Source organism: Parus major, chromosome 3, assembly GCF_001522545.3.
Source record: "Parus major isolate Abel chromosome 3, Parus_major1.1, whole genome shotgun sequence".
NCBI lineage: Eukaryota > Metazoa > Chordata > Aves > Passeriformes > Paridae > Parus > Parus major.
In genome coordinates, this window is record NC_031770.1 from 22,314,452 (window position 1) to 22,328,611 (window position 14,160).

The window sequence follows — 14,160 nt, forward strand, 5'->3', positions numbered from 1 at the left end:
ACAACTTTACCCTTGTTCACAGCTACATCGACCTTAAGGTATTAGTGATTGTAGATGCCTGCTTCTGTCAAGTATCAGGACAGAAGCAGGCATCTACAATCTGCTTCTGTCAAGTACCAGGACAGGTTCCACTAGAAAACAGAGATAAATATGCAGTCACGCTTCAAAAGGGTTATTGACACATGGAAGAAATCTAATAGGAAGCAGACATCTATATCAGCTCAGAATTTGGGGCCATATCATCAAGTTCAAAATATCCCAGCCTTCCAGCAGCACACAAGAAGCAAGAAACATCCTTCTGTGGATGGAGTAGTGGCAGGAAAGTACCACAGTGTTCATCCTGGAGGCTAAGTGCTTATTTTTGGAGAAAGCTGAATGGACATAAAGGTACCAAAGTGAAATTACTTAAACAAGACTAAATTGAGCTGTCAGGGCATGGACATGTCTTCCAAGTTAAAGCAAACGAGAGGCTTTTCAAGCACACACATGCTTTAAAGACACCTACCATGAAGACTCCCAAAGACTTGGAAAAACTTTGTCTCATGGAAGGAACACCCATGGCAAAGGGGTTGGAATTAAATGATCTTTAAGGTTCCTTCCAACCCAAACCATTATATGAAAACATCTACTGTAAGCATTATTGTTCAAAAGTAAATACGCAGGAAAAGGCTCTCTAAGTAAACCAAGTGTTATTACATTGCACTGTTCTTTACTGGGATAGAGTTTGTTTCCTTCACAGTGGCCAGCATAGTGCTGTGTTTTGGATTTGTGTTTAAAACAGCGTTGATGAAAGCACAGAGATGTTTTCATTACTACAGGGTTGAGAGAGTAAAGGTCTTTTCTGCTCCTCACCCCCACCAGTAAAAAGGGTGAGGGTGCACAAGGAGCTTGGAGGAGACACAGTCAGGACAACTGACCCCAGCTGAACCGAGGGGTATCCCATACCATATGCTCATGCTTAGCATATAAAGCTAGGGGAATAAGAAAGGGGATGTTCAGAGTAGCATTTATCTTCCTAAGTAACCATTGTACATGAAGGAGCCCAGCTTTCCTGGGGCTGGGAACAGCCAGACCCAGCACTTGCCTGCCCAGAGAAGAGCATTAATTCCTTGTTTTGCTTTTTCTTTACCTATTAAACTGTCTTTATCTCAAATCCATAAATTCTCAGTTTTATTCTTCCAATTCTCTTCCTACCTCTCCAAGAAAAGAAAAGAAGTGGGCAGCTGTATGGTGTTCAGTTTCTAGCTGGGATTAAGCCACAACACACGAGTAAAAAGAAAAGTAGTCACAAAAGTAGGTTAATTGCCAATATGAACTTGAAGTTTAGCCTACAGGAAAGATTAGAAAAAGTTACACACATGAACACTTCTTTCTACAAATAGCGAACAACATCATATTCTAGAAAAAAAAAAAAACAAACTAAACTTTCTGATTCTTGTATATATTTCCAGTTTTCAAAAGAGATCTCAAGATGCCAAATATTTCATCAATTTCTCCTTATCATTATCTTCCAGGATGGAAAAAATCTCAGACTCCTCTTAGTATTTCATTGTTACTTAAATGATCAGAACCCCTGGTTTCAATAGAAAAACACTGCATGCTTCAGAAAATGAACTCAGAAATCTATTTCCTATCTGTGGGTTTATCAGAAAAAAACTGCAAACATGTCAAAACCAGCACCATACATCAAATTTACACAGACTACTCTGTAGGTCTCACTGTCAAAGAAAAACATACATAAAATTTCTTCTAATAAATTAGAACATGGGAACAGCAACAACAGATTAAACCATGTGGCTCCACCTTTGAACAGATCATATTCTAGACTGACTTACATGCCACTCGTATGAAAATACCCTTTTGAAGTAGCAGAGCCTAGTTAATAACTAAAACAGTGATAGCTAATTGACACTACCTTGTGCATGCTTCACTAAAACAAAAGGATTGATACATTAAATCCATAGAGAATTCACAACATTCTATCATGTGTACATCTCAAATGTGTATCTATACATCACACACCTCTGACAAAGCACAGACAGATTTCTAGCAAAATATATTTTCACAACTACAGGATTTATTAAGATCTAGATGAATCCAGTGCAACAATTATATTCAACAACATGTTCTCATACACACTTCTTTCATCATTCCCTGTACCTTGCCAGATGGATGTGAAGCTCTGCTCAAATGGGCAGAGATAAGTAGATGGTGCTGAATCACCAGGATAAATGTGAAGCCTCATCAGGGAAATACAGGCAGAGCTTCTTTCAACATCTGCATTTCCAGAATCAGACTTAACACACAAATGACCTAGCAACACATTTCAGTTTCTATACAATAGATTGTACCTCAGCAGAGTGAATTTTACCATTGATAGTCCACATAGTCATAGCAAAGAAAAAAAATCACTTGTTTCAATTTAAGCTCTTTCAACCAATGCTATTAAGCTCCCCATTATCACATATCCGTGAATTTGTCATTCAGCTGCAGAAGCTTGAAGAACAGACATTGAAAACGATCACCCATCTACCTGTCTTTCACTAATTTCTTTTCTCTTGCTTCATTACATACCATATCCAAAAATTACTCTGTAGGACAGATGAACCTCTGATCTGGCACAGTGTAGCTATTTTTCTGGTATGCTGCAATTCATCAGGATACTGGATTACTGGAATTCACAGTGGTTTTAATTCTTGGTGCCTGTAAATCTACATTTTACAGTGTAAAATGTAAAGGCAGAAAATTATTCTCAATTAACATTAAGACTGAGAAGAATGAACTATCATGGCTTCTGTTAACATGGAATATGGGTCTTCCTGCTGTGTCATTAATTCTGAAAGCACCCAATTCTTTCAGCCAATCTGACTGATGCTACCAGAATGAGATGCAGCACTAACACAAAACCATGGAATTGCTATAAACACTGCATTTGATAGTCATCATTTAAAAAGCACAAATGCCCCGATATTGCTCAGTATGTCAATAGCTAACTATCCACAGACACAAACATTTGTGAACAGAGACGCAATGATTTGTGAATTCTGAAAAATGCTCACATTCTCCAAACAATGGCTTCCTGGGACCAATAAATACCAATTCTGTGATTGCACAGCTGACATCTTTAAATTAATTCTGTGCTCAGACATTAACATTCCTTCCACAAACTGAAGGGCCATACATATATCACAAACAGGCACAGAACTGGATACAGCCCCATCATATTCCTCATTCTGTTATGGATGTGGGACCTAATATTTGGTCACTGAAAAGCTATAATGCACCACTTGGTATGGTGCTGCTTCTAGAAATTCATTTGCCTCTGATTCCATCCACTCAAGAAAAAATGCTTCTACTGCTGGGTAACATTCTCCCAGGTACTATTTTTAAAAATTTTATACCTGTGTGCCCTTAGAAATGTTAACTTAGGTCACTTCAGCATTTCTGCTTTACATGGCCATAAATGGCACTGTTATACACCAGCATTTTTTAACAAACATTGTAACTCAGGGTATAGTTTGGTAGGGGATTGTTTTTTTCCTTTGCTGTCTCACCTTACACAGTGTTGCAGAACACACTGTAGCTTCACAGTCGTGAGGAGTAGACTGACATTGCCCTAAGGTGTTAAGAGCAAAATCTCACAGCAGTGTTGTCTTGCCTGCATTGCTGGCATTTACTGCCCATTGTTCAAAGTTATCCCAGAAAAAAAAATGCAGTAGCAGATATAAGCTCCCTAATTAAAGGTGACTGCAGAACAGCTTCACAGCCTTTCCCTTAAGTTTACTGGGCTATCAGGGAAGCCAGGCATCAGAGTGTAAATAGATATTCCATGCTGTTTTGAAGCTGCTGTAGTCAAACGGGAAACCCAAAGTGAACAAACCCCATCAGTAGAGAAAGGTTTACATAATGTGGATAATCCTCCTGAGTCAACAGCAAAGCTGCTTCCTTAGTCTTAAGGCTCATTTATCTGATGAAATTAGTTCCAGTAACACAGCATGCAAAGTAACAGAGGGGAGTGTTTGGCTCTGTACAGGAACTGGTGTAGAGGCATGGTAAGATCCATAAGGGTCCAGTGAGACTTAATAGTAAATTATGACCAGTATCCATACTCTTATTGGTAGCTTCCTAAAGCAAGTCACAGCAGTGGCCTATCACTGATTTGAGTCTAAGGAAACCTATATAATCATTGTGATAAAACCAGCAGAGAAAACATTAAGTGAACAACTTCTAGCTCAAAATCTCACTTCTAGTATATTTTAAACACCTGCCTTCACTACCACAAAAACAAAGCTCAATGAGAGTAGGGTTATGTTTTGAGTACACCTGTCCTAAAGGCAGGGTCTCCACAGGCAGCTTGTTAAAATACAATCATTTAATTTGAAATCAGGCATCCTTACAGTCCAAACTTGCTCTCACAACAGCTTTCATCTCCTGTTGCTTTGAGGCTTTTTCATCTTTTCTAACCCTCTGCTCAAAATTTCTTTTAATTCTTAGGATAACACTTTATTTCATCAAATAAATTACACAGACAACTTAGCTATTGTCTGTAAAGTAACTCTCTCCCCACCCTATAAAATCAACACTGGTAGTCTTGAAGGGATGGAGGAATCCACCAGTGGCACCACAGCTGGAATATTTCATCCCTAATTCTGAATCCCTCCCTGCATTATCAAGCAGCCAGCTTTTTGTAACACACACAAACACTAGGAGCTAACAGATTTAACTCATCAATGAACTGATATTTAGAATAGAAAATAAAAACTCAGAATCCCCTTTCTAAACAGTGACTGAGTGAGGAGTAGAAGAAACAACAGACTACTAAGGCAAACCTCTCCCTTTCTTGCTCTCCATCTGCCCTTGTCCTTTCTTAGATATAAAAATTATATACTAAAACATGCATCAAGTGTGTATGTATGCACACAGGGGTACACAGAGTGCACACATTGCCCTCTGCTGACCAGAGTCCAATGTAGTCCAACAGTGCTCCCCAACACACACAGAGTGATGACACAGGGGAGCTTCAGCAAGTGCTGAAGCAGGACCATATCAGTGTGTGCATCAATCCCTGGTTTAAGAGACACCTCCTGCAAGTTGGGAATCACAAAGGCTTTTTCTGAACCCAGTTTTAAGTTCTGGGGTTTCTTTGCTTTTTTTCTTCCTACCTGGTGATACAGTTGCGAAGTGAGGGCAGGAATTACATCAACCATATATGCCAGTTCCTTACATACCATCACCTAAAGCCTTTGCTGATTTACTCTGCATTTGTCATCACTCTTTTTCCTCACAGTTGGGCATTTTAATGAAATAGCAGGGAGCTGCAGACAGAGTAGAAGTGGGGGAAACCAAGCAGGAAAACAAAACTGAGAGGCACTGACTACTACTTTCAGGCTACCTTATTTGCAAGTCCTTCCCTCTACTATTTTCACAAGTTTTTAAACTAAAAAAGGACTAAAAGTCCCTTTACTTTTCAATGTGAATGCAAATCAGAAACACCAATCAGGAAATAAAAATAATTCTTAACATTTCCCCTCCTCCATCCCCACACTAAAACTCCTTCTAAGTGTCTACTTCTATGACTTGAGGGGGGAGAATCACTTTAGAAGTTTAGAGACATAGTCTAGACTGGAAAAAGTACAGAGTATTTTTTAATTTAGGAAGCATCTTAGGAAGTTCAACTAAGCTTATGGAGAATCTACATGTTACATTAAGAGTCTGTCGACCACCTTTCTGACAGTGGCTGGCTATAATGTGCTACATTTAAGTACCTACAAATGGACATAAAGGAGATGCAGATTAGGGTTCCTGAGGTGGGAGAAGAAAGATTTCTGCTATTGTTTCTATACTCACCCAAGGCCCAGTAAGATGCAGATTCCAAAGGCAGAGCACTACTGTAGAGAGCATGGATATACATGAGGTGAATCATCAGCTCAGCCAGGCACCACCAAAAGAAAATACGAATTATGCCCACAATTAAGATGCTGAGATTGGTCTTCACACTGAAAGCTTCTTGCATCCTCATCTAAGGAAGAAATCCAAAGAGGTTACCTCACACAAAACTGACATTTTACTCAAAATACTCATCCTGGGAACTTTTCACTCCACCATTTGGAAATTCCTGACACCCTCTGGAGGGAACCTGGTCTCTCCATTCTCAATCTCAGTAAGCAGTAGAAACCAACGAGAAGCCAAATATGAATGTACATTGCACCAAACTGCTGTAAAAAAGGCCAACTGTTGTTAACCTGAACAGAATCCAGACATGAGACTTTAATTCCTGCAACTTTATCTCTGGAGATAATAGAAAAAGATTAAGGAAACTACAGCTATTAAGAGAAAGGTTTTCCAAGCAGCAGCCCTTCCAAACACAAGAATAACGACTGCTACTCTTAAAATACCTCCAACTTCTCCCAACTACAGAGAATTAATTACATGAGGACAGTTCTTAATTCTTCTCCCATAGCATTGCCGAAGTCAGTAAGACCTACAGAATGTGCTGAGAAAATGGAAGTGTGAGTTAAATATCAGATAAGGTAACATTAGCAGTTGACAGGCTTCTCAAGATGCTCCAAACTTTACACTGCTAATTATAGTAAACATATTGGCATATTATTATTGCACCACCTTTCCACAATAAAAGAGAACAGAATCAAAACCCAGAAACATAGGATTGCCTAAAAATTCAGTCATGCATTATGCATCTATCATTGTGTGCAACATTTCCTTCTCCAGTCTCTAACTGGCTACCAAAAATGCACATATAAGAGAACTAACCAACTCATCTGCACAGGCCCTCAGTCCCAAGCACAGTACAGTTAGCACTCATTTGGAGAGTTCCTTTGTATCAACTAGATGAAAGCTTGGAGACTACAATTTTGTCACAGGGATTTGCACAACAGGCCTTCAAACCCATGTCTAGAATTGTTTTGCCTTCTTTCAATCCAGAAATTCATCAAGGCCAGTGACAAAGTGTCAGTGTCTCATTTTTGCTTGGCAGTGGATGCCAATTGCCAGAACTGGTATTACACTCTGTGGGCCATACAGCAGTTGACTGTCTCCAGCTCCAGAATTTCTGCTTCCCAGTGTGCTCAGCAGGAACCCTCATCCCACTCTCAGCTTCAGTTAAGAGTTTCTGAGAGTGGTCTCTCACAACAGCATCAATAAAGATTCTCCTTGCATTGTGCATTTTGAATGAACAGCTGGGCACTGCATCCTTTGAAACCCTTTTCTGACATCATCTGCCAAGGTAACACCCTCTGCTCAGGTAAGAGCTCTGACAATACCCTTCAGCAAACACCAACAAGAAAGACATTAACACTGTTCAGTTTGTTCCGTCCTTCTTCCGCGGCTTTAACCACCCGTCTGTACGTATTTAAGGAGAACCTTCTGCAAATAAAGGCAACTCACTCTCAATCTTCCTTTTCCTTCTTACACCAAGAATACGTGGGCTCTTAGTGTAGTTCTTTACTGAACCAGATCAGGTGAGCTAAATTTCAAAGCAAAGCCCTCACAATTTTTCCTATCAGCTCCAGCTGTTTTCAGCTTGGAGTCTCATAGGTCTTCTAAAATAGCCCTTGGAAAGAAAATACAACTGTTCCTCTTCTGGGGTACAAGGATTTAGGTGGAATCTAACACACTTCAGAAGCTAAAAAACAATAATTTGTAAAAAAATATTAACTCAGTTTCTTTTCCCACAATATCCAGCCCAAAATAACAACATTCAACCTTGCATCTTCCAAAGCAAGTGAAAACAAATGAGTGTGGGCCTTTTCACTGAAGGATCCACCAGAATCTAGTTTCACTTTCATAAAGCCCAGTATTTGCTTTGGCTTCAACAGAAAATTCCCAAACATAAACAGAAGCAAGCAATCCCCAGGCTTCTAGACATAAACTGAAAAAGCAGTTTTATGGTTTGAAATGTCCACTAATTCACTTTGACACAATATTTTTAACTATGGACATAACAGGTTCTGATACCACTTCTTACTCAAGTATGTAAGAAAATATGAAAAGCAGTAAAGGATGAAAACATGAACTTTTCCCATCGTGTAAAAAGCAGCCTTGAAAATCAGCCTGTAAGAGACTAAGAAAAGCATTCAGTACAGTTGGTAGGTCTTATATTTTAAACAAGCTGCTCAGTTGAAGCAAAGTGGTCCTAGTAAGTCATCAGCTGTTTTCACATCAACATGAAGAGAAACTGGAGTTTTCAGGAATTCCCAATACAATCTCTACCAGCTTTCTGTGATTCTGAAATCTGTTTCAGAGTTGGTAGCAAGCTTATGCTAAAAACATTAGCTTTATTTCACCTGATGAAGAAGAAAACAAAAAAACAGTCCAGCAGCTGCATGCTAAAATTATGAGCACTCTCCAAATGTGACAAAGCATGTCACTGGCCCCCTGGTTGAAAGGATGAATCTGATGTCAGACAAGAATATCCTGTGAAGCAGAAGAACCTGGGAAGACAGGATTGTCTTAAAAGTTGATATCCAGGACATTACAAAATTCCTCATGATACATTCAATACTGTCACATTCCTAAAGTATTATTTGTTGATTTTATAATTATGTGGAAGACAGCTTTAGATACCCAAACAACAACAACTTACCTGCTTACTGAACTCATCAAAATTCACAAGGGGTCCATTGTGGAATGTAGGATAATAAAACACATATGCCAGCATCCAGGGGAATGAGTGGGATGACTTCTGGGTAGGTGCATGCCAGCAGTACTCCAGGCTGAAGCTAGTGCAGAAGAGGCATCGGACAGACACAGTGAAGAGCAGCAGGTAATACTCATTTTCAGTGTCATACCACTTTCTCTGCAAAACAAAACAAAGCCAGATAATGACAGTGCAATGCTGTGTTTTCTCTACAGCAAGACATCAATGTCTACTCAGATCTCAACTTCTGGAGTCAGCAGCAGGAAGAAACTAAAGAAAGTAGCAGTGGGAATGGGAGTCTAAAGTGAACAGCACTAAACACATGAATAACTAGCGCTGCCTTTTGATGGAGAAAGGTCCTCCAGAGCTACTGCAGCCAGCATAAAGAGACAACTTGATTAAGTTGTCTCGTAAAGAGACAAGCTTGATTTCAAAAACATGTTCAGTTGTGAAGAACTAGAACAGCAGGATTGCTCTTCTAACAGAAATGAAACATTATGTACCTCAGATTTAGTCCAGTGCTACAATATTCAAACCAGCTGGCAACAGAATTGATAGCCTAGGGACTACTAGGGCTGAAGCTAGATGTAAAGAGAATCAGTCACTCCTGAGAAAACTTAAGACTGGAAAAAATGTTACTGAGCATTTATTGAATTTTTGACACTTGGTGTCATACTTGTTGCCAACAACAAAAACTGATCATCATGAAAAACTTGAGAACATCAACAAATGTAGCTTGGCTGACTGACAATTTGAATTGAAGTGGGCCCTCTCCTCATCAGAGCAAATCATAAAACAGATCACACCACATGAAGTGTTCCTATAAGCTCATTCCCCTTCCCCCTGAACTTCACAGCAACAACCCTTATAACAAATGTCCAATTTTTCCCGTTGGTCCAATAAAATACAACAGGACCCTTCCTCACGACTGGTCAACAGTTTTTCCATATCTGTACTATCCAGAAAAAGCCACTAGACAAAGAGCAAAACTGAGCTTGCTTACAGCTAACTGATGCACGTAACTCATTTGGTACAAATCAAAGTGTTGGAGAAAGTCTCCCTCCATGCAGAAGTCACAGTCACCAGTGAGTACAGGCCAGCTTAACTGAGTAACTCCTGGAAAACCTGAGTAATCCAAAACCTTAAACAAGTATGATAAGAGTTCCAATGAAATGTGCTTATTAGAGCACTACTGAAGTATTATCATACCCCAGCTCTACTGAATAACACCTACAATTAAGGGACATGGTTTTATCCCAATGCACTGGCCACCACGATAGAGAAATGTGACTTTTCTAACTGGAGAAGCTCCAGCATGAGTCACTGCAGTGCTACTGCTCAAGATTTCTCAAACCAACCCCTGCTTATATCAACTGAAGGGACAGTATGCTGCCATAGAGACAGATGCCATAACAGACAACCACCACCATAATTAATTTGATGCTTAATTAGTCCTTCTCACATTACCTTGGTTTGTTCCACGGCTGGTATGCGCAAAGTGGACAGAAGGATAAGGGAGCACAACCATGTCAGGAGTGACAGCCGAAACTGCGCCACAGCAAAGGAAATAGCTGCATGTAACAAAATGATGGCAAAACCCTTGATTCCCAATAATAACCAGCAGGCAGCCATTCCATAAACCATCAAGCACCATGGTTTATACTGTCAGAAAAAGAAAAGTTAACAATCTTTAGTTGAATTATTTCTAAAGAAAAAAGGCGCTCAATACCTGTGCTGCATTCACAGGTTCTGCAGTAGAGACAAATATAGTCAGCAAGGTAAGGAACACACATGAAAAAACACCGAAACCCAACCATAACCCTAAAAGTGAAAGGGAAGGTGTTTTTGAGGGAGGGCATAACTTCTTCCTTTTCTTCCCCAAACTAGCAGGTACGACACCACACACAGATCATTTCCCACAATCACGCAATCATTTAGCAATCGTGCCAAAACCCAAGCACCCATTATTTTACATACTTTCCTCATAAAGGAACAACTGCACCCTTCTTATGTGTACAAGTCAAACAATGCTGTTTAATGGCTTGCAATAAGGCAGAGGCTTTTAGATGCTGGAGGCTCAAAACATTAAGGCAACCAACCCCCAACACACAATTCACACCACAGAATGAGATTTACTACTCTCAGTGGTCTCACTGCAAAGCTTCCCACATCCACAGTAAACAAACTCATCAGAAACTCCCTACTGTGAGGAAAGTCCCTACATACCTTCTCCACCAAGAGCCTGGACATTTGTGATACCAGCAGGTGACCAGCCAGAAGCCACAGTATACGTTCCCTTCCCCATTCAATCCAGTAGCTCCACTCAAAGTCCATGGGGTCCTATGGCATGAAGGGAACCGGTCACTATGTTTATCTGGCCATACATTCTGTATTACAGAATACCTCTGTAATATGCCAGCTGTGTGGTACCCAACAGAACTCCCACATCTCAGAAACATCATTTCAGCAGTTCAGTTGGATCACTTTACAGCAGTGAACTCAGACAGCACCATTTTCACTTCCAGTGGAGCAAAGTTAAGGAAAACAGAGCTTTAGATGGTGCTGTGCCTCCTAAGCCTCACACTGGTGCTAAAGTTGAGCAACTTCAGCTCTCCTGAGGGATTCAGAGAACAACTCTGCTCTGCCTTTGAAAACCAAGAATTTCAGTGGAAAGCTGCTTTGCTGGAAGAAAAGTTTAACTCCCCGTTTCAGCAAAGCCTAGCTACAATCAGATGGGGCTAGCTCAGCTGGAGCTACCTATGGCATGAGATTTTTACTTAAGTAGGTAAGAGGGATCAGCTGGTAGCCCCATGTCCAATACAGAGCCTCAGTAAAAGTTCATCTCAACTGCCTTAAAGCTTTCTAGAATATATCAGAAGTCCATTACCAGCAGTGATGGCAGGCCTAAACACCAAAATACTTCCACAGACATGCATTGCTGCTTTTGTGTAAGAAATCCTCAAGATTAGATGCATTATTTGCTTTTGACTTCAAAACCTTTTGAAGAAATGCAAGCAAGATAGGGTAGGGATGTGGCTTTTAGTTTAGAGTAGAGGACTGGCAGTTTCCTTACTGTTGTTTTTTTTTAATACCAGCTATGCTTCTTTAAGACCTTACACTTCAAAATCTGTTCTCCTCTTTGCTGTACTACAGGCCAACCAAGAGAAAAAACATGGTCATTGACATTAAGCATTATCCAAATCACCCAGTAACAAGGGAGAAAAGGCTGTAGGAAGTGTCAAGGTTGATCAGAGTTTGAAGGCCTAACAGTAAAATAGAGGGTTATCAAGAGAAGTAGGAAACGAGAATCACTTAAGCCAGTGTCAAGAAAAGGAACAAAACTTTGGTTATGATTCTTAGATTCAGACACAGCCAGACAGTCTCTTCCTAATCACCAGAACAAAATTAACTATAAATATCCAAATCTGCACCTTACTATAAACTTCTAAAGCTAAACTAGAAGCTTGGATGCATGAAGGGCATGGAGGCACAATTATTGCCAGAAAACGAGACCACTGTCACCCCTCCTACCTTTTTTAGCCCCCGAAAGAGAGTTCCTGGGTCAAGCCCAAATCTTCTGTCCATTGCAGCTTCATACTCTGCAGGGAAGAGCAAACCTTTGATAAGGACACAGCAGCCAGAGCAGGAAGAGTCAGAGGTGAGTTCTCTGCTGCTCAAGAGCAACACATTCCCATGTGGTCTCCACCAGAGAGAATACCCACATCCACAGAAAGGCAAGTCACCACATCCCTGCTCATCAGGTGAGGGGCCCAACTGTGCCACAGCTCTGCCCCACAGTAATGGCAAAGCAATTTCTCAGAACCGGTGTTTTGATTCCCGCTGGCAACTGGGACAGTAGCAGTAACTCACCTTCTACTACACAAGAGCTGCACTACTTCTCACTTGCTATTTTTCAGAACTGCCTGGTTTCTCCCACCAGAGCAGAAGGGGGACACAGGCACAAGAGTGGCCAGTACAGCCAAAATAGGGAAAAGCCACTCAGAGAAGCTGCTCTAGAGCCCATTGCCACCACATGTTGCTGCTTCTGCAGAAGAACTGCTGTATGCAGAGAACAGCTCTGTACCCAGTTACACAGCACTCCTTCCAGTGCTCTGCAAATACCTTTCTGGCACTTCTGTTCTTCCCTTGGGCACTTTCAAGAGCCAGGTAGAGTCATTAATGTAGAACCTTGCTGATTAAAGCCTAATAAGATACAATATAATCCCCGCAAAGCCTCTCTAGTTATACTTTTATAATACAACCTTTATTTCCATTTAAATACCCACGTGCTATAACGAAACTTCTTTTTACCTATAAATTGCATGTAATTTGTTTAAAATCCCACCCTTGCTTTGCAGTACATAGCTCCACAGCTCCAAACCAAACCACCACAGCAGCTACCAAGAGGTTACACAAGGCAGAGGTAGGTGTTTGGAAACAAAAAGACCACAAAGCTCTACAGACTGTCCCAACCATTGCTCTGAGTCCTGGAGTCAGCACCAGAGCCCCAAAGCTCCAAGCAGGGAACGCCAACTTGCCCTAGTGCCCCTCCAAGTTCAGACCCTGGCAAGTACCATCAGAAGGCACAGCTGCTTCTGAACCACCCACCTGCAAGGAGCTGTTGTTGACTAGCCAGGAAAAACAAGGCAATTCAAACCCAACTCTCCTGAATTTTCCCTAGCTGAGTAGCTGAGATTCAGAGGTCACCCTCATCTTTTGCCTGACAGCCACATCCAAGGACAGCGTAACCATGGGCCTTCCTAGCACTCAAAGGCAAAAAAGCCCTGGGACAAAGCTCTCAGCCCAGGTGGCATCAGCCCACCGCTTCCTGGCATAGGGCAGGTTGGCAGCTGCGAAGAACACAGCAGCTCTTCGCACAGGAACAAAGTAGAAACCAGAGAGGAGAACTCACAGCCACGGGCGGGAAGCTGTGTCCGAGCGAGCACGCTCACGTCGCACACTTACTTCGAGACACTTGGTGCGCTTCGTAGAAAGCGTAGAGGTGGGAGCCCACGGTCAGGAGCCCGTAGAGGCACAGTTCCCAGGCCGGCAGCAGCATCGGCACGGGCGCTGCTCCCACCGGCCGCCTCCCTGCAGGGAAAGAGAGGACGGGAGCGGTCCCCCGGCGGAGGGCAGACAGGCACCGAGCAGCGAGACACCCGGCACGGGCACCGCGGCTCCAGAACTCCGCCGGGCTCAGGCTCAGAGGCGGCCCCGCTCCGCCCACAGCTACCGGGAGGGCAGGCGAGCCATGCCCGGCCGCGCCGGCTGCAGAGGCCCCGGCTCCAAGGGCTCAGCACGGCCCACGGCTGGCGGGACCCTCGGAACAGAACCACGACCGAATCCCGGCCGCTCTCGCGGATCCGGGACAGAAGGGAGGGGAGGGGAGACGCCGCTGCCCCCCTACCTGTGCCGCCGGGAGAGGAAGGAGCAGCCGCGGCCTCGAGCGGGCCAACCGGAGACTCCACACCCGCAGGCGAGTGGGCGGCCCCGCGCCCGGCCGC

General features: G+C 42.3%; 1 protein-coding gene across 3 annotated transcripts in view; it reads right to left on the reverse strand.

Annotated features, from left to right (window-relative positions):
* HHAT (hedgehog acyltransferase) overlaps positions 1-14,154 on the reverse strand; it is a 152,010-nt gene extending 137,856 nt beyond the window's left edge. The window contains exons 1-7 of one of the 3 annotated variants that reach the window (XM_015621746.3): positions 14,064-14,154; positions 13,622-13,747; positions 12,188-12,255; positions 10,883-10,996; positions 10,124-10,318; positions 8,603-8,815; positions 5,848-6,019 (exon numbers count right to left, since the gene is read on the reverse strand). In XM_015621746.3, coding sequence (XP_015477232.1) covers positions 5,848-6,019; positions 8,603-8,815; positions 10,124-10,318; positions 10,883-10,996; positions 12,188-12,255; positions 13,622-13,715 — 856 coding nt within the window. In that variant the 5' untranslated portion in view covers positions 13,716-13,747; positions 14,064-14,154. Of the gene's footprint in view, positions 1-5,847; positions 6,020-8,602; positions 8,816-10,123; positions 10,319-10,882; positions 10,997-12,187; positions 12,256-13,568 lie in introns of all 3 variants that reach the window. The other 2 variants (XR_001520425.3, XM_033513307.1) reach the window with 2 other exon arrangements.
* Positions 14,155-14,160: the final 6 nt, after the last annotated feature.